At 50.4% G+C, this 26,256-nt stretch overlaps 1 protein-coding gene across 3 annotated transcripts in view; it reads left to right on the top strand.

Annotated features, from left to right (window-relative positions):
* GAB2 (GRB2 associated binding protein 2) overlaps positions 1–26,256 on the top strand; it is a 101,126-nt gene that overhangs the window by 562 nt on the left and 74,308 nt on the right. For 2 of the 3 annotated variants that reach the window (XR_008972069.1, XM_057408547.1), the window contains exon 1: positions 11,157–11,340. The exons of the other annotated variant lie outside the window; for it this stretch is intronic. Coding sequence is in view for 1 of the 2 variants with exons in the window: in XM_057408547.1 (XP_057264530.1) it covers positions 11,269–11,340 (72 nt within the window). In the remaining variant the exon portion in view is untranslated. Of the gene's footprint in view, positions 1–11,156; positions 11,341–26,256 lie in introns of those variants that run through there. 3 annotated transcript variants of the gene reach the window in all.

Here is a 26,256-nt window from a genome sequence, read left to right as displayed (position 1 = left end):
AGCAGCACCGCTGGGAACAAAAGAGCAATCCCATCAACTTTGCATAACCAAATGCCAGCCTCTCAGGAGAGTGTTTAGAGGGAAAACCTTTGTTTTCACTTCAAGAGTATCAGATAATCCCTTCACTTAATATCCTTATGCTCAGGATCAAAGCATCCCAAAGTCCTCTGGTTTTAATTAAAAGAGTACTACCTGCAGATCTAACACCGTGTCTCGGTCTTCCCGTTTTTAAATCCACAGGAGAGCAAACGCGTGCTCTGAAGCTAATAACAGAGATTGCTCTTCTCTCCCTTATGATTTACGTTGCAGTGTTTGGATCTTGGACGGTCGCACCAGCTTCTGTAGGAGCACAGACAAAAAGATGCATCTCTTGGCCAAATGTTAAGAAGCCAACAGAGCAGCGCAGGGATTTTAGCTGGATTACCTGCCTTTGGGAAAAGGTGAAAGCAGCAAGGTGCCCAGCTCAGCACTCCTCCCTCCAGTTTCTTTGGTATTTCTAAAGCATCCCTTGCTTGAGGGAATGCCAAGGCGCTGATGGGAAATGTTCAGTTTTGCTTGCTGGACTCATATTGATTGTTTTGGAAGTAGTTTATAGATGTGTTTTGCTTCGGGGGGGGGAGAGAAGCCACTAATTTGCCAAGAAACACTTTGCTCATTGTTTCCATTAAATGTGTGTATAGAGATAAAGGTGGCTTTGCTGCTGCTGAATGCAATAGCAGCCGTTCTTGCTGTTGTTTTCACCTCTGCCTTGTGCTTAGGGTGAATTGGGAGATGGGTCCAAAAGGAGAAATAAGAAAGAGCTGGCATGAAGATTGTCCAAGTTCTCATTCCACAGATCTAACCAATGCTTCCAAAGCCACAGAAATGGGGGTCTTGGGGTTGAATTTATTGTCTCCTCTTACTGTTTGTGGCAGAGTCGTGACCTTCAGAAGGATTGTAAAGTTCTACTTTATGGTCCTGCCGATAAAGAGACGTATGTAATTTACTACAGGAGTCCTTACAGACTTGGCTAACAACAAGTTTGACCCAAAGTTCAAAGAAATTATGGCTCCCGTTGTTTTATTGCTGCTGTGAAACGTGTTATTATCTGTCCTGCAGCTGTGGCTCTGTGTGCTGCACAAGGTGTTCGGCAAAGATGCTGGAAAGGGAGAGCTTTCACGTGAAGGGCAAGAGTAGGGCAAGACTGTGTGGCCATTTAAAGGGTGGGTTGGACACAGGGGCTTGGAGCAAGCTGCTCTAATGGAAGGTGTCCCTGCCCATGGCAGGGGGTTGGAAGTGGATGAGCTTTTAAGGTCACTTCCAACCCAGACCAGTCTGGAGTTATGGTTGAAACATGGATGAAACGACTGCAGAATCTGTGCTTCTCTTACTGCTGACACTGTTTTACTGCAGGAAATTGAGGCATGGGGCAATTAAGCTGCTTGCCTAAGGTACTGAAAGATGTGGCAGAACCCGCTACAGGTTGGGTGGAGAAGTGATTCAGGGCAGCCCTGAGGAGAAGGACTTGGGGTGCTGGGTGAGGAGAAGCTCCCCGTGACCCGGCTTCAGTGTGCGCTTGAGCCCAGAACCCCCCCGTGTGCTGGGCATGAGCAGCAGCTCAGGGAGGGGATCCTGCCCCTCTGCTGTGTGAAGGGGAGACCCCACACCTGGAGCATTGTGTGCAGTTCTGGTGTCCTCAACATAAAAACGACATGGAGCTGTTGGAACAAGTCCAGAGGAGGCCACGAGGATGATCAGGGGCTGGAGCAGCTCCTGTATGAAGACAGGCTGAGGAAGTTGGGGCTGTTGAGCCTGGAGAAGAGAAGCTGCGTGGAGACCTCAGAGCAGCTTCCAGTGTCTGAAGGGGACTACAAGGATGCGGGAGAGGGACTCTTCATTAGGGACTGTAGTGATAGGACAAGGGGTAACGGGTTCAAACTGAAACGGGAAGTTCAGGTTGGAGATAATGAAGAAGTTTGTTATTGTGAGGGTGCTGAGGCGCTGGCACAGGGTGCCCAGAGAAGCTGTGGCTGCCCCATCCCTGGCAGTGTTCAAGGCCAGGTTGGACACAGGGGCTTGGAGCAAGCTGCTCTAGTGGAAGGGGTCCCTGCCCGTGGCAGGGGTTGGAGCTGGATGAGCTTTAAGGTCCCTTCCAACCCAAACCAGTCTGGGATTCTGGGATTCTATGAACTGACCCAAATCATCCAACTCCTTCCTCATCACCTCCCCACAGGACTTCCCTCTGTTTGCCTTTGGGTGCGCTGCCAGACCAGGAGCCAGGCAGGATGTTTGCAAGTGCTCCGCGTTCAAATGCATTTTTGGCATTTCTAAGCTCCTAGACTGTGCTTCAGTGATTTTTATCTCTCCCACATGTCCCGAGGCCCTTCGGAGGCAGCACTCCTGCTGTTTAGCTTCAGTACTCCTACAATTGATTTTTTTATTCCTGAATAATTCGAGGCAGCCAAGAGAGCACGTGTTTAATTCTCTTTGCAAAGCCTGATCTTCCTTTTGCTCCTCACCAATAGCTCTTTATCTTTCTGCCTTCAGCAGGTTAATGTGCTGACACCTGTGTGCGCTGTAAGAGCAATGGTCTCAAGGTTCAGAAGGCACTGATCATGCAAAATGCACAGAAGAAATCAGTGTGGTCTGGGAGGTGGCCTCAGTACACAAGGCTCAGGGGGGACCTGATCACTCCCTACAAGTGCCTGAGAGGAGGATGGAGCCAGGAGGGGCTGGGCTCTGCTCCCAAGGAGCAAGGGATGGGACAAGAGGAAACGGCCTCAAGCTGCACCAGGGCAGGTTTAGATGGAGCTGAGGAACAATTCCTGCCCCAGAGGGTGCTCAGGCATTGGAACAGGCTGCCCAGGGCAGGGCTGCAGTCACCGGCCCTGCAAGTGTTCACACCCCATGGAGACGAGGCCTCAGTGCCATGGGGCAGTGGTGGCCTTGGCAGTGCTGGGAATGGTTGGACTGGATGAGCTTAAAGGGCTTTTCCAACCTGGTTGATTCCATGATTCTATAAGCTTCTGTGTCACATTATTATCTACTCTCTGCCATGACTTCTATAAGAGCCAGATTTCCATCCACAAGGAGAAATAGTTGTATTTCATAGGCACAACAGTTTTGTAATAATGCTTTTATGGTGTCTTTCCCACCAAAGTGATTTTTGAGCATTAACTCAGTGCTGCCTTTGTGGCCCCTTGGAGATCCTGGGCTCCAAGCGCTCAGTGCTGTGATGAAGCTGTGTGAAGCAGGCTTGTGATCCATACTTGGCTGAGACACACATCTCCTGTTTTCTGCCTGTTGGTGAAGGCATGGCCACAGGCTGCCCATCCACGCATGAGGCAGCCAGACACACACCATAGACAGCTTCCAGGCCTACTGACCTCTGTGTTGGTGCTGCCAGGGCTGTTCACATAGCTGGGATGCTCCAGGTGGAAAGTCAGCAACAAAGGGAGGTTTAGCAGAGGTTATGGAGAGAAGCATGAGAGGATCAGGGATGGATTTCCAGGCTCCCCTGCCTGAGTCAGGAGCAGGTTTCTCCCATTTCTGCACTGAGCAATGGCAATCAGTGCTCAGTCAATAGCCAGTTTGCATCTCTAGAGATGCAGCTGCGAGCACTTGCCTTCTGCAGCCATGCTGGCATCGCTTTGCCTTGTCGTGGCAGGTTCAAGTCACACAATGGCATCTCCATGAAGCACTTGAGTGACCTCTGCGGTTGTTTAGTGTCAATAAATCACTGTGTACGTCCAGGCTTGCCCAGCAGTGTGTGCACAGTGTCAGAGGTGTGAGAAGGGGCTCCGTGCAGCAGCTGAAGTGCTGGGCAGGGTGTGCTATAGGTGCCTGTGTGTACACAGGCATTGGGTGCTGCTTTCCCAGGTCACCCTGCACGTCTGAACCTTGCCACCCGCAGAACCCGAATCACCATGCACATCACATCCAAAGGCCTGGTTTCTGCAGTGATTTCAGTCTTCCAATCCCATTCTTATTAATGGTATTAGTAAATTACTAGTGTTCAGGGTGATTTAGGAAGTTAGGTTCAAGATTTAGGGTTCAAGTATTTAAAGGATTTCATGAGCCTCTTTCTTAACAAACTTGATGGGTGACTTGCTGGGCAGGATTGCATTGTGTCATACAATCACAGAACCAACCAGGCTGGGAAAGCCCTTTAAGCTCATCCAGTCCAACCATTCCCCAGCACTGCCAAGGCCACCACTGCCCCGTGGCACTGAGGCCTTGTCTCCATGGGGTGTGAACCCTTGCAGGGATGGTGACTGCAGCCCTGCCCTGGGCAGCCTGTTCCAATGCCTGAGCACCCTCTGGGGCAGGAATTGTTCCTCAGCTCCATCTAAACCTGCCCTGGTGCAGCCTTGCGTTACATGCTAAACCATGGTGGGTTTAGCACTGTGTTACTGCAGTCCCTGACTGAGATCTAATGCCATCTGTAACAGTGCTGGTATGGAAAAAAGGAAGAAAGTTTGTGCTAACCCTTCTGAGATGCAACATTATCAAGTGTTCATTTCCCAGATCATTACAAACTTGGAACAGCCATCTGGCCAGACCCGGGGATGCATATGGCTGCATCTACAGCTTAGCAGCATTCAGCTGTGAGGGCGGCTGCTCGGAAACATTTGGGAGCTGGAGAGCATCCTTCAGTGCTGATCTTGGAGAGGTCTCTTCGCACTTTGGTCTCTTTATGGTTAATCTGCAGTTCAAAACTGACCTGACTTTTAGGAGGTGTCTGTCTAAAACGCAATCGACGCTTCAGCCAGGCATACAGTTCACTTCCTATGCCTCCAAATGCTTTCAAACCACAGGAGCCTATCACCTCCACCCCTCACTCCGGTGTCCATTTTCACTGTTGAACAAGTGCCGTGTTTCAGTCTCCATTTGCGTGGCCTCATTCTGTGTCAGGAGGGGATCCGTGTGTCGGAGCTCGCAGCGGGGGCATTGGAAAAGGCCATTTGCAGAGGCTGACCTGCAGTGTAATGGGAACAGGCTTTTATGTGTGGCTGCCCTGACTCAGTGCTGGTGGGAGCTGGGGGGGTCTGAAAGTCACAGCACCATGGACTGGTTTGTGTTGGAAGGGACCTTAAAGCTCCTCCAGCTCCAACCCCTGCCACAAGCAGGGACCCCTTCCACTAGAGCAGCTTGCTCCAAGCCCCTGTGTCCAACCTGGCCTTGAACACTGCCAGGGATGGGGCAGCCACAGCTTCTCTGGGCACCCTGGGCCAGCGCCTCAGCACCCTCACAGGGAAGAGCTTCTGCCTAAGAGCTCAGCTCAGTCTCCCCTCGGGCAGGTTCAAGCCATTCCCCTTGGCCTGTCCCTACAGGCCCTTGGCCAAAGCCCCTCTCCAGCTTTCCTGCAGCCCCTTTAGGCACTGGAGCTGCTCTAAGGTCTCCCTTAAGGAGCCTTCCCTTCTCCAGGATAAGCTCCTGGCTTGGCTCTGTTTCTCTCAGCTATAAGCTACCTGTAGTAGAGCTTTAAATCTCCTATAAACACAGCATTTTGTCTATTCCTTGTTCTCAGCTGGTGGTGCAGAGTGGAAAAATAGGACCTGAGGGACTCCTCCCTCATCATCCATTCATCCTGCTCATGCTTCCCTACTGGTACAGTAAGAAGAATAAGATTTATATGTCCCGGAGCTCACGTGCATCCCAGGTTTATGCTCCAGTCGCTTCATCCCTCAGCTGTGCATGGTCTGCAGTTGTAAACAAACACACTCTACATCATCTACACTTTGTAGGGGAGGCCTGGATGTAATATGACAGCAATGACTTCCTTCTTCTAATAGCATTATCCTGACTGTACCGTGCAAGCTCATATCCTGAAGGGGTGTCGGTGCATGGAGGAGTAGAGAGGAAAGCATCTGGTTTTATTCTGGCTTCTGTTTTTGTCCAGCAGATATAACAGCACATGACCATTGAGCTGACAGTAATGCAGTTAGAAAAGTCCTCAGAGTTACTGCCCCAACCAAACGAAACTCAATTACATCCCATTATGCTGAAAAGCCAGACAACAGCTCTTAGCTTGGGGTGAAGTAACTTCTTCCATGGGGAGGGGATGGGCCTTGCAGGGTGTCAGGAGGATAATTGCTCATTTGCTCTACCACAGAGCACCATCTGCTCTTTGAAGTAATGCCTAAGGATGTGAGAGCAGAGCAGGGTTGGATGGGCAAAGATGGCTCCCTGCTTGTTTTAGCATCGCTCGGGTCTGGTTGCTTGCCCTGGGCCCAGCATTGTGCCAAAGAGTGTCCATAGAGGGAGTCTTTTCCATACAGAGCTTCTGGGCTCATCAGGAAAAACACAGGGATGAAGTGGCCTTGATGCTTAAACCAGAACAGTGCCCGTGCCTGCAGCATTGCCTGGTGCTCTTCCCACTGAGCAGTGGGTTTCTGTGCTGAGAAGGTGAGAAAAACATGGGAGAACTCCCAGTTTCCTTCTCTTCCGTGGTGAAAACAGCCTAAGTGGAAAGGAACAGGGTAAACATGAAATATATCTGGAGCCAGGCGGGAGAGTTGCATGAGGAGCTCGTCCATGCTAGGAGGAAGGACCAGGCTTGAAGAAGCTCTACCTGGGAAATGCTTCACTAATGTTCTGTCCCAGCTCAGCTCCACATGAAATGACTCCCAACTGTCCCTCCCCAGCATCCTTGTAGCCGCCTTCAGACACTGGAAGCTGCTCTGAGGTCTCCAAGCAGCTTCTCTTCTCCAGGCTCAACAGCCCCAGGTTTCTCAGCCTGGCTCCATACCAGAGCTGCTCCAGCCCCTGAGCATCCTTGTGGCCTCCTCTGGACTTGTTCCAACAGCTCCATGTCCTTAATATTTGATAATGTTCAAGTGCAAGCACTGGAAGTGCCCCATGGCTGCATCCACTGCCACCATCCAGGGGTCTGCATCCATTCCTGATGGGATGTGCTGGGTTTTGCCGGATTTCCAACAGGGAAAGGACAAAGCAGGTTTAATCCATTGTTTCTCATCACCACCACTAGCAACTGGACCAGCAAATCCAAAGGAGCACCTTGAGCACTGCAGACCCACAAGCCATCCCTTCTCTCTTTTAAGTCCCTATTAAAGCATCAGTGCCCCGTCTTTGCCACAACGCTGTAGTGAGGATGCTTCAAACTGTCTCACTATCTGATCAGATCACCTTGTGCTGCTGTTCCCCCTCCCCATGCTCGCGGCTGGAGCTCCTGCCTATCACATGAAGGAAAGGACCATCTTGTGGTTTGCTTTCCGTTGCTGTGCTCTTTTACAGGGTGGAAAGCGTGAAAAGGCTCCCTTTCTTGAAAGAGACGATTCATTTTTCTCTTTAACCTTGACAGTTCTTGATGAAATCAAGGAGGAAAAGCTGCTTCCATCTCGCTCCGCTGTTGCATGAAGATAAAGTCAGGTCCTATTGTTGCGGAGCTGCATCTCCTGAGACTGAGCATTCACTTGGAATCCGAAAGCAGGCACGTAGCACCCAGGCAGCACTGATCTGCATTCCTCCCCCCAGCATGTCTCGGTTTATATTAACCTCAGCACAGGGCACTTCCATGGGATTAGTGCCTGGCTGGGGTAAGTAGCCCAGAGCGTTTTAACCAGCTGGTCCCTAATCCCCAGGAAATTCCCGGTGTCTCCATCCATCCCTGCTGCTTCCCGGGGCGAGGAACCGCTCTGCCTGCAGCATTCCCTATAGCCGGTAGATGGCACGGCTCATTTAGGTAAGCGCGGAGCAGGCGGGGAGGAGCGGAGGCATTGCGGGGTCGTTCTTGGAAGTTGTGATTTCGGTTTCAGACAGCAAGGAACGGCGCTGAAGGTCGTGAGTGCAAACCTCGAGGTTTCTGCCAGAGGCAGCGAAACGCACGTTGAACGTGAAGAAGGGGTCTTTTCCATGGAAAAATGTTTTCTTTCTGCACTATTGTGTGCAAGGAACAGGGTTTCTTATCATAGAATGGGTTGGGTTGGAAGGGACCTCAAAACTCATCCAGCCCCAACCCCTGCCACGGGCAGGGACCCCTTCCACTAGAGCAGCTTGCTCCAAGCCCCTGTGTCCAACCTGGCCTTGAACACTGCCAGGGATGGGGCAGCCACAGCTTCTCTGGGCACCCTGTGCCAGTGCCTCAGCACCCTCACAGGGAAGAGCTTCTGCCTAAGAGCTCAGCCCAGTCTCCCCTCTGGCAGGTTCAAGCCATTCCCCTTGGCCTGTCCCTACATCCCTTGTCCAAAGCCCCTCTCCAGCTTTCCTATGGCCCCTTTATCTGTTGGGTGTGTGTTCTCCCATGGCACCCCTTCATTCCCCCCTTGCTACGCCTGCTGGCCCTGCTGTTCCTCTGGCAGGGACGAGTTCCTGATGGCTCCAAATGAGCCTCTCCTCGCTGTCAAACAGGGCACTGTGGCTTTCACAGCTTTCTGCTGCCTGCAGGGATTTGCACCGGCAGCCGGGGCCAGCTCGAGTTCAGGCTCCATCGCCCCTCGGAGGAACAGCTTGAAGTTGGTAAAGCTGCTACGAACGTGCGAGCGCTGCCAAAGCCGAGCCGCGTTCATGACGTGCAGCGTCTGTAGCTCCTAAAGGCATTGGGGCAATATTGATCTCCCTGGCCAAACGCTTTAAGGAGGGCCAGCATTTTACCCCGTTGTAACGTTGCATGCGTTGGATCGTATGGAATCTGGCAGCGTTATCTCGCTGTTCCCACTCTGTGTACAGCCACAGCGGGATTAGGTAGGGACGTTCACACGGAGCATCTTTGTTTTGAGCGTTTTCCTGTGCAGAGCTTGTGTTTCACATTCGAGATGGCAGCATATTGAAGTGTATAGAAAATGCAACCTGTTTCCCATCCAGAATCCCAGGAATCTGAGGTACATGTGTCAGGCATCACTAAAAGCATGGAGAAAAGGGGGTTTTCGTGTTTTGGACGCTGTTCAGCTCTATGTTGTGATATAACCAAGTCAATAAATGTGATCCAGAGTAGGGGATGGGTGGAGAGGAAAGGGAGAGCAGCAAAGGAGCAGGGTAATAAAGCAAAGGCTGTCACAGAATATGTAGAATAATTCATTGCAGTTCACACAGCGCTAATTATGGAGCCTTTCTTTAAACACCCATAGGCCAAGGAAGCAGTTCAGTGGAGCAGTGGAAGCTGTTAACATAAAAATGTGGATGGGGTTCTCTGCAACTGGTTCCCAGACTTGATACCACTTTGCATTGGTGTCAGTGCGAGCGAATTCCTCGGCTGTGAATCATTAACATACACCACGGGATGGCTCTGCACGGTACCTGCCTATTAATCGCGGTCGTCTGCTCTCGATTGGGTCTCTATAAATCCCCAGTAAGTCACCACCATCCCTGAAATTGCTCTGGGGTTTGAGAATATCCCTCAAGCACAGGTCACCAGGATGCAGTTTTCCCCGCAAATCCTAACACAGCAGGGTTTGAGGGCAAGACTCTCAGTGTAAACTGATACAGCTCCAGTGCACTGAATAAGGTCATGCTGGCTGATGCCAGTGCAGAGCTGGTTTCTCCATCCTCCCCTGCTCTCAGCTGCATCACACACAGCACCCTGGGTGAGCTGATCCAACCATAGCCAAGCTGATCCAGCCATAGCCAAGCTGTTCCTACCATAGCCAAGCTGATCTGACCGTAGTCAAACTGATCTGCCTGTAGCCAGCATCTGTGCAGAGATTGAACAGGATCAAGGCCTTCCTTTGGGCAGTGAAAAGGTAGAGAAACCTTTTTGAGCCTTTGCGTTTCACTGGCAGAAAAACAAAGCTGTTGAGAAGATACATTCCTAACAAATGACATATTTGCTCTTTAAGGGCTTACCCCCCTCCTTTATGCAGCCACAGAGATGATAAACAACATATGGTTTAACTGTGCTGTCCCCATCTTGAAGAGGTGTCCTGCCTCTCTCCCAGAGGCACTGCGAGCTGCAATTACTGCTCTGAAGTGATGCAAGATCCCCTCTCGAGCGGCGTGCTGTGAAGGTGGCTGTTGTTTGACATGCAACAGCATCCAGCCAGCGTGGAGTTGTTGTTGCACCAGCTACAGCACACACACAGAAGGAGGGACCGTCCCTGCCCACAGAGGTTGGACAGGCAGGGAAGTCAAGGCAGGGATGAATGTGGCCAAGCAGGTTTGGGGCAGAGCTGCTGTATGGAGGCAGGTCTTAAAACTCCATCCCCACCAAACAGCCGTGAGTTGTATGTTCCTAAGTGGGCGGCATGAGTGTGTCATGGGTTGGAAACGGGCTTTTAGGGTGCTAGATCCAGGTTGAAGGATGCTGCACAAGGAGGATTAGGGCATAATCCTCCTTACAGGGCTGTGGAGGGAAGTTGTCTTGCTGCTGAGAGGATCAGACTTTAAAACACACGGTGTTCCCAGATCTGGAAGATGATAGTTCGTCTCAGCCAGGGCATAACAACGTTGTAATGCAAACCTGAGCTTGTCTGCATGAGGCTCCGGCAGCAGTCGCATCCCTTCGCAGTGGGCACTGCTCCATTATTTAAAAATCAATAATAAAATATGAAGCTTTTATCGATTCCCCCCATTTTTTATATATATTTTTTTTTCTTCCTCCAGGAGGGTTTTTTTTGCTGTCACTGGGGTTTGGCTGTTTCTTGCTCAACCTCTTTGTTTTCCTAAAGGTCCCTGCCCATGGCAGGGGGATTGGAACTGGATGACCTTAAGGTCCTTTCCAACCCAAACCATTCTATGATTCTATGATTCTATCTCGCACACAAACCCCAGAGCGCAGTGGGGTGAAAGCCAGAGAAGGAGCTTTCCCATCAAGGCAGTGGAAGGATCCTTGCTGGGGCTGCAGTGATTTAACCTCATAGTTGAAGGGTTTGGGGGGGGGGGGGGTTCTTCATTGAGGCATCCCTCTGCCCATCACCCCTGCGGTACGCACAAAGTTTCCAGGCGCTGGATGAGTGCGGAGGGCAGCAGGGATGAACCAACCCCCCACACACCCCGGGTCGGCGGGGAGGGGGAGCAGCGTGGGGGCCGGGCAGCCCTCGCTCCCCGAGGGGTTTGTATCTTTAAAGCGGGCTGGCGGGGAGCCGGGCCGGGCGGGAGGCGTGGTGAGCCGGGGAAGGAGCCGGTTTCCTGCTTCCCCGCTCGCAGCCGAGCGGCGGCGGCGGCGGGGGAGGCGCTCATCACACACACACACACACACACACACCCCTTTCCCTTCCTCCCTTCCATCTATCCATCCATCCATCCATCCATCCACCCATCCATCCATCCGCACATCCATCCTCCCACCGCCTTCCATGGGCGCTGAGCGCCGGGAGGCAGCGCCCGGCCGCCGCGATGAGCGGCGGGGAGGTTGTGTGCTCGGGCTGGCTCCGAAAGTCACCGCCGGAGAAGAAGTTACGGAGATACGTAAGTCTCAGACCGTCCCTGTCTCGCATCCCTACCCCTTCCCTGTATCCCCTTCACCCTTTGGTACCCGGTGCACCTGCCACCGCCTGCCCCGAGGTTCGCTGCCCCTTACCCGGGCATGGAAGGCTCGGTCTTGGCTCCACTCTTGCTTGGGAAGGGCGGTGGGAGCATCTTTCAGCCCCATTTCCTCACCTCACCCCCTACCCCGGGTGATGGCAACAGCTGGACCGGACACCCCCTTATCCCAGCCCTCTTCAGAGTAGTGTGTTTTATATGGGGAGGTTGGGAATACATTGGTCCCAAAGAGAAATAACACATCTTGGGTGTCCTCTCCCTTCCTTACACCCCCGTTAACGGTCGCTTCCCCCTCCCCGTGCACCGTTCCTATTAATCATTGAAGGTTGCAACCCTTTGAAGATAGCACCAGTAGCGCTCCGATAGCCTTTGGTGTCATTAGCGGCTGAGATCAAACACTTCAAAGAAGTTGTAAAGAGAAGGGTCCAAATGCCAGCCCTGTCACATTCCCCGCTCCCTGAAAGACGTAACTGTTCCTTGCTCCCTCCTGACGGCCCCGCCGTGCGCCGCGAGCGTTGGAGCTCGGGAACGCCGCGACGTCCTGCTGCCATCCCATGACTCGGCACATCGCTCCCCGCGATGAAGCCGGGGTCCCATTCCCTGCCTCCAGTGTCCTCAGCCGGGTTTTGGCTGGCTGGGATGCAGCCTGTGGGAAAGGCTCCCTTCCCGGTTGGGGCGGGGTGGGGGGGGGAACGAACCAGGTTATCCCTTGGTCCTGTTGCTTTTGCCTGTGTGTGTTTCGGGATCGGCAGCAGAACAAGTGCAGGTGGTGGCTCCACAGTGCCGGTTGTTGATGGATTGGGGCATCGCTGCCGGCCTTTAGGAGGGAGGGGGGGGTCTGTAGTATCACAGCCTAGGCAGGGCTGGAGGAGTATCCAGTTTGTGATCCCATGTTATTAGCCTTGTCCGAATGGGTGCAGCCCCATAGACATCAGTGGTGCCACATATCTGTGCATTAAATTCAGTTGCTCTTGTGTGCCTGATCCCCTTTGAAGAGGGATCAGATTGGGATGGGACCATGAGGGAACCCGGTTCTTTTGCTCCCTGTCCCCCACATACACTAAGACAAAGGTAAAACAGGGTGTTTACATGGGAAATATCAAGCCCCTGATGCGTATAGCAGGCTTTGTGGCACATGGACAGAACGACTTTGTGCACGCTGAACTGTGGAGGATGCTTTTAGCTTAATGGAGCAAAGCACCTTCCTCCCTCCCTGCAGAAATCAACTAATTGCTGATCCTGAATCACCAGTGGCCTTAACTCATCAACCATCATTAGCTCCCCAGCATGTGCCCTGTGAAAGGGCGCTCACATCGCCTTCTGAATATCCAGCTTGTGCTCCGGCATTCCAGCGGGAGCCAAAGAAAGCTGCTTAAGCGCTCCCCACGAGGGTGTGACACGCCGGCGGTTAGCGCTCATTATCCACGTGCAGAAGAGTGCTTTTCATCCCCTCAACGTCCCAAAGCGCTTTGCAAAAGCCACCTTGGCTTTCCAAACATCCTCCTTCCCACCCCGGAGGAAACGCGGCCGGGCCGAGACGGGCCCGGCTTGTCCCACGCAGGGCAGGAAGCGATGCTTGGCACGTGTCGCTCGAGGGGATCTCAGTGGTCAGTGGGACTTCCCTTCCAGTCACATCAGTTGTGCCGGCTTCCTGCTTCGGTGGCTGGAGTTGGAAGCGTTGGGCTCAGCTTGGATTGTGTCGTGCGTGCTGGTGTCTCCATCCCCTTTGCTTTTTAATGGTTATTAAATGCGTTCGGGGTGTTGGTGTGTTGATCGGGTTCTCTTTGAGAGTGGCTCAAGATGTGGTGGAGCTGCAGGCTGATGTTGTATTCCAACAATCCCCAAGGAAGTGGTAGAGTCACCATCCCTGGAAGTGTTCACAAACCAGTGGCCCTCAGTGCCATGGGTTAGTGGTGGTAACGTTTGGACTTGATGATCTTAAAGGTCTTTTCCATCCTGGTTAACTCTATGTTTCTATGACGGCTTTGCTCCCATCAAGCCTTCATCTACAGCAAACCCACATGGCTGGACTTTGGTTTTCATGCACAGAAGGTGAGTTTCAGCCATCGTGGTGTTGCACTCTAAGGCAAGGTACTGAGTCCTTTGCCACTTTCCTTCTGCCTTTGGTTTATGTTCTGCTTTGAGACCTCAAAGGAGGAATCTCAGGCTGCAGGATGTTGCTAATCGGGTTTGAAGTTCCTGCTCTGGCTCTATCGACACAGGGTAGATGATAGATCTATTTTCTCTCTGACAAGTGCATTTCAGACGTACGTGTCTGCTCATGGGTGTGTTGCTGACACTGTCCTTGAAGTGCTGGGCTTTCATAAGCCTGCTTTTGTTTTGGTTTTACTTCTCAAGGAGATCTTTGGCAAGGCAGGAAAGGGCTGAATGTACTTTCCCATGCAGAGCAGCTGGGGAAGGGGATTCCTCCCCACACCTAATCCATGCAGTGTTAATCTGCATTTATATCAATACCTGCTCGGTTTCACTTCAGAGGACTGTGTTTATGTGAGATGGGGATATTCTGTGTAGGACCTCTTTGTACAATGCTCTGGGAAATACCGGTATCTGGATTTCCTATTCCATTGGGGAACATTCACACCACGACTGCTTCGAGGTTGAGATGAATGGTACCTCTCTTCCGTCTTGTAACTGGGGACTGGGGTTCATGTAGACCCTAGGCAGTTTAGCCATGAGCTCAGATTATATATATATATACACATATATATATATACATATATATATAAAGATGCAGTAGTACTGATAATAGAAGGTAACAAAATAATTGAAGGTCAAAAGTGGTGCAGGTACCAAAGTACCACTTTAAATCTCCCTTCTGCATGGATGCCAAGCTCCATCAGCTTGCTTGGGGTTCTTTTCAGGTGAACACTTTTGTACCTTCATAGAATGGTTTGTGTTGGACGGGACCTTAAAGCTCACCCAGCTCCAACCCCTGCCATGGGCAGGGACACCTTCCACTGGAGCAGTTTGCTCCAAGCCCCTGTGTCCAACCTGGCCTTGAACACTGCCAGGGATGGGGCAGCCACAGCTTCTCTGGGCACCCTGTGCCAGCGCCTCAGCACCCTCACAGGGAAGAGCTTCTGCCTAAGATCTGCCCTGAATCAATGAGCTTTTAGTTCAAAACCATTCCCCCTTGTCCTATCACAACCGGTCCTGTTAAAAGCCTGTCCCCACATTCTGCCCTCTGCCTTTCACGCATGGAAAGGTCTCCTTGTTTTTGCCACAAAGCACGGAGCTGGTTTTAATTCTCCTCCTTCAAACATCCATGAAACAACCCCAATCCCTAAACAACCCCCTTGGCTTCAGCTGTGTGACCAACGAGCCGAGACCGGCGCATGTTGTGCCGGGCTGCACTGACTCACTGTCTCCTGGTGCTCCCGCTCTGGACGTGCCTGTCTGTTGTCTCCCACGTTAGACGTGGGGGTAGAGTGTGGTGTTCTGTGTCTATCCACTGCCACTGATGGGGCTCTCTGGCAGGAAAGCAATGTAAAGAATAAGGGCTGTCGATGTCGAGAGCAGCTCTTCGCTTCCTATCGTTAAATCAGTGCACTGCCGGCTCCTTTATGGACTCTGAAGTCAGAGGATTCTCTGGCTGGCTGAGATGTGTGTCTGCAGTTCTGATTAAAGAGCTTCTTGCCTTGGTTTACAATGCTTTAGTGCTGTTTTGGTTTTCCTCGCTGGGTTGTTTGGGGGGAGAGTTTGGCTTTGTGCATCAGGGGTTGTTTTCACATCAAGCAGAAGTAGTTTAATCAAGGTTATAAGAAGATCTGCTCCTCTCTGATGAGGTGAGCAGAAGAGTTAAAGCAGGGTAAAATGGGCTGGTTGCAGCTGTATTCCTATGGATAACTCCCTGAGAAGGGGTTTCTTTTGGCCACTGAAGTATATCCTTCATATCCCACTTGAAGATGCACAGCAAGAATGTCCTCTGTAAAGGAGGATATAGGATTTTTAAAGGGCATGGAGTGATGGGACAAGGGGGAATGGCTATAAACTGAAAGAGGAGGCTTTTATGACTCCTATACCTCCAAATGGCCTAAAACACTTTCAAACCACAGGAGCCTATCACCTCCACCCCTCACTCCAGTGTTCATTTTCACTGTTGAACAAGTGCCGTGTTTCAGTCTCCATTTGCGTGGCCTCATTCTGTGTCAGGAGGGGATCCGTGTGTCGGAGCTCGCAGCGGGGGCATTGGAAAAGGCCATTTGCAGAGGCTGACCTGCAGTATAATGGGAACAGGCTTTTATGTGTGGCTGCCCTGACTCAGTGCTGGTGGGAGCTGGGGGGCGGTGTCTGAAAATCATAGAATCATGGACTGGTTTGTGTTGGAAGGGACCTTAAAGCTCATCCAGCTCCAACCCCTGCCACAGGCAGGGACCCCTTCCATAGAGCAGCTTGCTCCAAGCCCCTGTGTCCAACCTGGCCTTGAACACTGCCAGGGATGGGGCAGCCACAGCTTCTCTGGGCACCCTGTGCCAGCGCCTCAGCACCCTCACAGGGAAGAGCTTCTGCCTAAGAGCTCAGCTCAGTCTCCCCTCGGGCAGGTTCAAGCCATTCCCCTTGGCCTGTCCCTACAGGCCCTTGTCCCAAGCCCCTCTCCAGCTTTCCCTTTAGGCACTGGAGCTGCTCTCAGGTCTCCCCTTCAGGAGCCTTCTCTTCTCCAGGCTCACCCAGCCCAGCTCTCTCAGCCTGGCTCCAGAGCAGAGCTGCTCCAGCCCTCACAGCATCTCCGTGGCCTTGTCTGGACTCACTCTCACTGGTTGCTTTCATGTTTGCCTGTGCCAGGCCTGATTCAGGGTGCTTCCCTCTATGGAAAATAGGAAACAATTGCAGAGACCCCAGAGGAAAGCAATAAAAATGAGAAGAAACTTAGAAAACATGGGAAGACTGAAGGAAATTTGGGATGAGAGGGCTGAAAGGAGAAATAACAGCGCTCCAGTATGTCAGATGTAGCTGCAAAGGGGAAGGGTGTAAACTTTTCCCCATGGCCAGCGGTGAGAGGCCAAGAAATGCTGAGCTCAAACTGCACCAAGGGAAACAAGTGTTAGGAAAAAACTTCCTAACCACTGATTGCCAGAGGAGTGGAACAGATGGGCTTGGAATCTCCATCAGTGGAAGTTTGGAAGAGCAGGTTGGTCGCACTGTGCTTAGGAGAGCTGATCCAGTGGAATAAATTCGACAGCTTCTCCACAAGTCCCCTCCAGTGCTGGTTTGGGTGAATTCATGGATTTTGAGCCTGAATTCAGGGAGGGATAGCAAAGGGGCTTAGGACACTCATCATGTCACCTGGATCGGCTGATGGGAAGTCCTCTGACCCAGTGCAAACAGGTCCTTTGTAGAAGGTTTTGACAGCACTGAGCTCCCTGACTTCGTGTCTATCAAGCTCCCTCGCTGCGCTCTGCTCCTCCCCTGCCATCTCCAACCCTCATGCAAGAAGCCCATCAGAGGTTTTAGCTGCTGTCATCTGCCCCATGATTCAGAGGAGGGATGAGCCCTTGCTCCACCAGAGAAGGTGTTGCAGGTCAGGGGGTGCATTTTGCTTACAAGGGCAGCGCCCGACAGCACTCCTGCAGCACCACCTCTCTTGTGCAATGCTGCGCAAAGGGTGTGCTCTGTAACTCGTTTCTCTGCTGCATCATTGCTGATGAGTCAAAACCTCTTCCCTGCAACCTTCTCTTGGGGTTAGTTTGAGTGTGGGGCTGCGTGCCTTCACCCGCTGTAGCATCTCCTGGCAGATGGTGGTATATTGTCATCATAGAATCAGAATGGTTTGGGTTGGAAAGGACCTTAACATCGTCCAGTTCCAACGCCCTGCCATGGGCAGGGACACCTTCCACTTTGGTTGCTGCAAGCCTTGTCCAACCTGGCCTTGAAATACTCTCTACCTAATAACCTGCAGCTATTTCAAGGATGGTTTATGGGGATGATGGAGTCAAACTCTTCTTTGCTGTAGCAAAATAAGGGGCAACAACCACAAACCAGCTTTGGAGGTTCAGGTTGAGTTATAGGGAGGCTCCTCCAGTAAGAGGGTCATGGCATAGAGGAACAGGCTCCCATTGAGGCTGTAGGGTCTCAGTCTTTGGAGGTTTTCAAGACTTGGCTAACCTGATCTAGTCACGCCTGAATGCAGGGTTGGACCAGAGACCTCCCAAGGAGCCTCCAACCCAACATTTCTGATACCTCTGTGGCATTACACAGCACGGAGCCATCAATCTAAGAAGCAATGTAGCTGCTTTAGCCCAGCTCCATGTGCAGGTGGATAGTCCTTGTTTTGTTTCCTGCCAACACAAGCTACCTGGGAGAAGTGCTGTGCTAGGGCAGCTCTTCAGCTGCTGAAACTCAAACTGGTTTGGTCAGGGCATGTCTTACCAAAGCATTGCATTGATTGAGGTCGACATGCCCATAGAGGTAAGGAATCCATGTGTTGCGTGGGGAGTGAAACTGGTGTATTCTGCCAGTGCTTTGGCTTTGCTAAGGCAGCTGGAGTGACTCTTCAGCTGCCTGTCATGACTTCAGAGTTGGCCGATGGTGGTGGAAAAGCCCACAGTGAATGTACAAGACTGGTGGTAGCAAAGCACAGGTTGAACTTAAGGAAGACAGACAATACTTAAGGACAGTGTAAGAGGAAGCTGGCTTTGTTTCTCTTTGGGAAAGAGGAGAAGTGATACTGAAACCCTGTATTTTCCTCTCCTTTTCTTCTAGCCAATGTCAGATGCAAGAGGTGATGTAATGGTGTTTACCAGACCGAAGCACTTAATTTATATAGTGACTCAAAGGCAGAGCAAGTGTTATTTATTTGGGTTACAGTAGCAGCTGAGGTGACTGGGATTAGGGCTCGGTGCTCTGGGTGTTTGGTGAGACCACATCTGCCCTGAAGGGTTTGGTCAGACGGGGAAACAGAGGCATGGAGCAAGTCAGTGGTTTGGCTGCCCTTGTGTTCAGTGTCATTCCCACAGCTGGGAGCTCAACTTGGAATCATCGCTTCTACATGAGCCAGGGGGTTCCAAGCTGCTTGCAAGCTGCTGGGGATGGGTGAAGCTATGGAAGGGGATTGCAACTGGTCCACTTCTAGCTGGGATATAGCTGGTAAGGTTGCTGAGGTCATCTGGGGGCTCACCCAGATGAGTTGATCCAGAATCACTGCTCTTAATACAATCTGCCCTTCTTTTCAGTACTCCTTTCAAGTCTTTAAAGTCTCACTTTCCTATCATACTTCTTAGGTAGACCTTATAGCACCTGACAGTGGTAACGAAGCACACTTATCCCTACCTCAGGAGGTGGGAGAAATGAGGAAGAGAGATTTTGATTCACTTCAGGGCACATGAAGAGCAGCAATAGAGCCGAAAGAGGCTTCTGAACTGCTGTTCTACACAGCCTCTCCTTCTCCTCTTAGCCCTTCTCTGTGGGATAGACCCAACCTGCCAAGGATTTGGGTAAAAAGAGCTTAAGCCCAGTATCAGCAATATGCAAATGCTTATTATCCCCCAGTGTCCTTCAGGTGGGTAACTTTATGGAATTTTAATTGCGGCACACCTTGGCATATCCTTCGATCAAGAGTTGTCATGTAAATAGAGCCTGTTGTGATTTCCTCATCTGGAGCCCTGAGCGGGAAGCCTGGCTGTGTCACTGTGGGGCTGTGGAGAGCCCATGGCACCAGCTGGGACACCTGGCTCTGGAAAGGCTCCCAAAGCTTCTGGGGCATCCTGGATCTCTGCTATGGGTCACTGAGATGCACTCACAGTAGCATTCCTCATATAGATCAGAGAATGGGTTGGAAAGGACTTTAAAGCTCATCCAGTTCCACCCTCCTGCCACATGCAGGGACCCCTTCCACTAAAGCAGCTTGCTCCAAGCCCCTGTGTCCAACCTGGCCTTGAACACTGCCAGGGATGGGGCAGCCACAGCTTCCCTGAGCGCCCTGTGCCAGTTTCCAGGGTAAGATAGGGGTAGACCTGGCCTCCAAAGTTTCATTTGTTGTCTCCACAGTCTAGCAATGGCTCCTGTAATTCTGTTAAGGTAATAAACGTAGGTTGAGAAAGGAAAAAATCCTCATTCTTGTTTGTACATCAAATGGTCTCTCTTCCTTAACTCTAGACCTTCCCCATCACACAGTGCCACGGGGTTGAATGGAGCAGAGCAGGGAAAGGCTGGGTTGGGCGGGTTGGGTTTGTATTTGCCTTTTCCAGTTTCTCATCCCATCTGAGAAGTCATTGGTGTTAGAAGTGACTTCTTTACACTCTCATACACCACTATGTTAATATCCCACCATGGCTGGATGCATTTAGGCAAAAGCTGTCAGAGTTGCTGGCCTGGAAATGCTGGCGTGAAGTGGTCCAGGTCTCGCCCTCACACAAGGATGGGTGGGTTTGCTCATGCTTAGGCTTTTTCAATCTGAATCTGGAGAACTGGAAACAGCACCTGAGCACTCTGCTGCCAAGTGAAACCAGCTTTGTGGTTATCATGAGTTAAACCAGCAGCAAATTGGCTGTGAAGGCGCTGTATAGAACAGCCAGCATAGAGCATCCCTCTTCTTATTCATGATTAGCTACAGAACAAGCAAACATTCATCATGTGGAATCACAGAGCCCAGACCTGAGACCTTAAGAAGAGATCCAGACCATGTGTGTGCCTCCAGGCAAGCACGCTTGCACCTCAGGTATGTCTGCCACTGTCTGACCTCCTTTTACATTGTACAAGGAGGAATTCCTCAAGGTCGGTGCACAGTACAGCCGTATGTATGTCATTAATCATACTTAGCCATACAGCAATTTATATATGTGCTGTGTTTAACTTATTATTATTACTATTACTATGAATAAAAATAATAACAATAATAATTTATTATAGTAATGAAATAATAGTAATAAAATAAGAATAGTGATTAATAACTTGAATCTAGCCTTGTTCAAAAAAAAAACCCAACTCATAATCATCTCTAGCCTGCAAGCTGTGCTTTTAAAGAACAGGAGGAAAAGATGAGTACTGGAAGCATGTTTCTTGCTGTAAGACAGCCAGCGGTGCCTGTTTCTCCAATGAATCTGGAATCATTTGATGCCAGCAACCTGGCGGGAGTGATTTCATCTCTGGGTTTGTCTTTTTGTATTTGGTTCCTTGGTTTTTTTCTGTGACTTCTTGCGTAGTTTTCCTGGAGAAGGTTAGGAACTGGGAAATGTTGCATCAGCCTGGCTGTCTGCATTACAGCAATACCTAGAAATGAACTTCTCCATCCAAATGTGAATATCCTCAGCCCAAAGTGATGCCTCTTCAGGACAGGAGCTTCACTCCTGGGCCAGAAATGGGGTGGTTTTATTTATAGTTTAAAGCAGGCTTTAAGGCAGGACCAGTGGAGAACAGCTCTTGGACATTTCTCTATACGCATTCAGATTGCTTCTTCCTTTCCATTGCCTGGGAAGCTTTTCCATCTCTGGCCACTCTGGACTCTTCTCCATGCGGCCTCTGAATTTTTAAATCCTGTATGATTGGTCTCTCTTTTGCCTTTCATCTATTGACATAAATGTCTCCTGGTTGTGTTTTACTAGTATTACTTATTATTTCTTTTGCTTCCCAATGCCTTTTGGACACGACCAAGAGATTTCCATTGAGTCTCCTGGATCGAAGATGCTGTCCTAATAGCATCTCAGTACTTGTTATGCATCTTATTCCATTCAAACCTGGTGTTTTCCAAAGGCGTTTGCTTTGGAAGGCATTTAGACATCTCCTTGGTGGAGTTCCAGCTCCTGCATCCATATGGTAAGATGGAAATAACATTTTTCAGGCAAAGATTTGTGCTCTTTTGGATTCTGTAGATCTACAGCCATTCAGTTTTGCTGATGAGCACAGTTGCTCCCTCGCCCATTCAGGTTCCACACTGACCTTCTGAACATCCCCATGGACTTTCATGTGGCTGCCAAAGGACTCAAGTTGACTTGCTAAACAAAATCCTTGGCTATTTAATACCCAAACGGGGTTTATGTCTTATTTCCAGCCCTGACTGGTAAACCTTCCTTTAGCTCCTCTTTTCGGGTGGCATTGAGGTGTCTTCTAAATGTTCTGTTTCAGAGTTGTTGTAAGTCTGCTACTGTGTTCTGCTGTCGCACTGGGCATTGCTTCTGATTGTCTGCACTTTTTAATCTCATAATAGTGGTGCTAAACAGGGTTGCTGTTAATCATTGCTACCTATCTGTTCTGCACATCTTCATCCACATACTTATTAAGCGCCTTTGGGGGGGGGGGGGGGGGGGTAGTTTATTTTTAGGGGAGATATGTGGGTTTTGAGTGCCCTCTGGATGCTCTTGGCCTGAAACAGTGCCCCATGGAAAAGGGAGGATGTAGTTCAGCCTAGGGCTTTGGTACTCCATAGCTGCTTTTCCCTTGCAAAGTCCCACTCTCCATCCCTATAGAGGGCACCTCCAGATCTCCTTCTCACATGCTTTCATGCAGGTACTGTGCTTGCAAACCAGCCAGCACAGGAAGGGTCAAACACAATAAACGTCGCTTGTGGCTTATGGACAGCTTAAAATGCCCTCTCTGCTTCCATGCCTTCAACGCTGCACACAGCTCCTTCCATTCTGGCTCTCCCTGTTACTCCTAAATAACTCCCTCCGGATCAGAAGCTCCCAGGAAAGCCCTTGTTTGCTTTGACCCAAGAAGAATCGATGACTTGAGGCTTGTGTTCTCCCTCCCTCTCGCCCTCCCTGCCCGCCTCGCCCACTGCCCATTACACGTAACATCAGGCTGGAGTTTCCAGCGGGGTGGTGGGGAATAGAAGGGCTCATTGTTTTGGGGGTCAGGGTGCAGGGCTGGGGTGGCAGGAGAGAGGGGAAGCAGCTGAGCCCCGTTGCTACCTCCAGCCTGGCCTTACATCATCCATACAGTGAGCTGTCTGTGATTGTGGCAGGCTTAAAGCCCTTGAGGGAAGGGAATAAATAAAGTAAATGGAAGAAGGAGATGGGATGTCAGGAATGCAGACTGGTCCCTGCTTAGGGCTTGAAATAGGGGATTGAGGTTTGGAGCTAGCCCTGGATGTGTGGATCCCTTCTCTGAGCCCTCTGTGTGCATGGAGCGAGGCAGGACAGGGAGCTGGGAGTTTTCCCGGCAGCAATCAGGGCTTTATCCTGCAGCAATGTGCATGTGGGTGGACCCCTGACACCAGAGCCTTCAGAGGAGGGTGACGAGAGTGATTAGGAGCCTGGGAAAGCTTCACATGACAGGCTTCTGGAGCAGAGAGGGACGGCCACCTTCCAAAGAAAGTGAATGAGAAAGTGCCCTGGTAAGAGTCTGCCGGGCTGCTGTCAGTGCAGAGCATGGACAGCATCTTAGCTTGCCTTGTGAGACTTCTGATGGGAGCACCCCAGGGTCCTGCTCCCAGGAAGTGTTTGGCACTTCACCAGAGAGAATCATAGAATAGATAAGGCTGGAAAGGACCTTAAGATCATCCAGTTCCAACCCCCCTGCCATGGGCAGGGACACCTCACACTAAACCATGGCACCCAAGGCTCTGTCCAACATGATCTTGAACACTGCCAGGGATGGAGCAATTATCACTTCTCGGGGCACCCTGCACCAGTGCCTCAGCACCCTCACAATAAAGAACTCCTTCCTTATTTCCAACCTGAACTTCCCCTGTTTCAGTTTGAACCCATCACCCCTTGTCCTATCACTGCAGTCCCTAATGAAGAGTCCCTCTCCAGCATACCTATAGCCCCCCTTCAGACACTGGAAGCTGCTCTGAGGTCTCCACGCAGCTTCTCTTCTCCAGGCTGAACAGCCCCAACTTCCTCAGCCTGTCTTCATACAGGAGGTGCTCCAGCCCCTGATCATCCTTGTGGCCTCCTCTGGACTTGTTCCAACAGTTCCATGTCCTTTTTATGTTGAGGACACCAGAACTGCACACAGTGCTGCAGGTGAGGTCTCACAAGAGCAGATCAGAGGGGCAGGATCACCTCCTTCGACCTGCTGGTCACGCTCCTCTTGATGCAGCCCAGGGTACGGTTAGCAAAAGGTGTCCCACTCCATCACCTGAACCCACTCTTGGAGAGGTCAGATTTGCACCCAGGAGAGGGGATTCGATGTTTCTGATCCCTCAGCATCAAATGTAGAAAGGAAGCTGGTCACAGATGTTAAAGCTTGTAAGATCTTTTTGTTTCTGTATCCTCCAGCAAGTTCTGCCTCCACTGTAGATGTGCCATCAGGGAGAAGCATGCCCCCTTTTACCAACTCTGAGTTTGCACCTTTTAAAGGTGAGACATGAGTAACGTGAGTATCTGCTGTTGTAGAAGTTGATGCCACGAACAAAACACTGGAAAGGGAACAAAATTAGTGTTTTGAGGTTTAAACCTCAAACAGTTGAAATCCTAGTGATGGGGATCCCTCCACTTGCCTTTTCAGACCGTTGCCACCTGCAATGATGTGGGCTTTGGTCCAGGACGAGCAACATCCAGCATCATACCCATGAAGTTGCTCCCAGAGCCATGTTTTGAGCTCCTGCCTTGCATTCCCTCCACAATCAACCCAAGGGAGGGCCTGGAAGGATCAGGCTGTTTTCTCAACCCCTTGCAAAACATGTTGGCTGAGGCTTCGACCAGGAATCAATCAATGCACTCTTTTTTAGCATCAAATCAGTACAGCCAGCTGGCGTGCAGATGGGCTGATGTATCATGTGCTGTCACAGGGAGGTGTACCAGGGAGCGAGGTTTGAAGACAGTCATGTGTAGAGAATAAGGTTGTCTGCAGAGCTTTAATACAGGAGTTGCTTCACGTGCAGCAGAAAGCAGCATCTTACAAGCTGGTGGTGTGGTCCACAACGGGTTTTGATTTACAAAGGGTTGTGGTTCACAAGTTGGTTTGTGCTTCACAAAACATTCTTTGCACAGTACTGCCTGTTGGATATTCCCAACGGGGATCAAAATGAGAGTCTTTGGGCAGATGGAAACTGGATCTCATGTGCTGGGTTGGAACTGAAAAGGAGATACAAAGCAAAATCTGTCCTGTGCTACCTGTAGGATGTTAATTAGTTTTTTTGTATGAGTTTTTAGTTAATTTGATGAAAATATTCCATTAGTGATATTTCTCTGCCTATCCTGCTTCTCAGAAGAATCTGCCATTACCTGCTTGATGCTGTTGAATGCTGTCATTAATGTTAGGTGGGGTTGAGCATGGACCTGTTGCTCTGGCACTCTTGTAGTTTCAGATAGGATCAAGTTGTTCAGTGCCACTTGTGGATGAGAAGCTTCAAGATTTGCATTTGTAATTAAGGAGAAGAGCTCTTAAAGCCTATTCTTTGCATTCCTTTGTACCTCAAGCCTCCCACTAACCATAGCTTGGGTTGTGGAGGAAGGTGAGAAGCCAGAATGACATGTTTGGGGTTGACGTGCTCCCCTCTGCTGCACGCATAACTGCTGAATAAGCATAGGCAAGGTTTAACCTTCTTTTTTCTGTGTGGTCAGAACCTTTGATGGAACTGGATGATCTTAAGGTCCTTTCCATCCCTAACCATTCTATGATTCTATGGTTTGTTTCCTTCCAAGCATGGGAGGAATTATATATATTTAAAACGAAACAATAAGGAATCAGTTTATTAGAAAACCAGACACCAAAGCATGACCAGAAAAGAGCTGTGGTGCTCCCCACATTGTATCTTAGACATTCACTCTTGGTCGGTGTATATTCCTGGATATTACTGTATCTGCTTCTCCTGTTTTCCCACCTATATCCTTTTGTACCCAGAGCCCAGTGGTGTGGGTTGGGCTTGGGTTCATTTTCTTTCCCCCAAGCTTCTGTTTATAGAATCACAGAATGGTTTGGGTTGAAAAGGACCTTACAGCTCATCCAGTTCCAACCCTTTCCACGGGCAGGGACCCCTTCCACTAGAGCAGCTTGCTCCAAGCCCCTGTGTCCAACCTGGCCTTGAACACTGCCAGGGATGGGGCAGCCACAGCTTCTCTGGGCACCCTGTGCCAGGGCCTCACCACCCTCAGTCCTACTGATATTCACCCTCCTACCCTGAACATTACAAGCTCTTGGCATTATAGCACTGAGGTGTGTTGCGAACACAAATGATTTTAGCTTTGTGCCTCCCAACAGAACAAAGAGGTGGTCCAAGGGGTTGGACACTCAATGCGTTTCCAACCTTTCCATCCTTGTGCTGCCAAGTTGCTTGTTGGACTCTTGTGTCTTTGCTATCCCTGCTTTATAAATAGGAAATTAAAGTGTACAGGGATTAAGTGAATCTCTTAAGGTCTGCAAAAAATCCATCAAGAACGGGGAACCAGACACCAATATCCTTCAATCTTATCTTCATCTTACCCATTTCTAAGCTCCATCCTGGCATGCCCTGTCCCTCCAGTCTCATGTTGAGAAAGTCCAGGTGTTCTGAGCCAAGTTCACTGCATGTGTGCCTTGCCTTGAAGTTAGGAGTGAATTCAGCCTGTCTAAAAACTCAGTTCAGCTGCTGGACAGGAAAATCTGATGAGTGGAAAGTCAATCAGACATGGGAAAGGAGGGGGGAAAGGCGAGCAGTTGTTGCCAATGCTGCGTTCGTTGTGGGCTTGGCAATGGGTTTGTGCCATATTGCAGAACTCCATGGATTTACTCTGGTTTGGGAGTAAACACGTGGCAGCGCACACCGCTGTGATGTAGGTTGGGCAGTAAGAGTAAATCTTGCTCTGCTTTTGAGAAGCTGAGACTACAGCACGGTATAATAGCGGTGTGTATAATTTTGTACAGTGAGCTGGTAATTTACTGTGCTGTTTTGGCCATCAGCACAACAGCTAGAGGCTGTTAAGGTAATTTAGTGGAGGCTTGTGGTTATAAATACGTTTCCAT

This window comes from Pezoporus wallicus, unplaced genomic scaffold (genome assembly GCF_028554395.1).
Source record: "Pezoporus wallicus isolate ANWC-B61680 ecotype Strahan unplaced genomic scaffold, APGP_CSIRO_Pwel_v1 contig_7461, whole genome shotgun sequence".
NCBI lineage: Eukaryota > Metazoa > Chordata > Aves > Psittaciformes > Psittacidae > Pezoporus > Pezoporus wallicus.
Note: the sequence above shows the minus strand (reverse complement) of the source record. Positions and strands in the feature narration are given on the sequence as shown.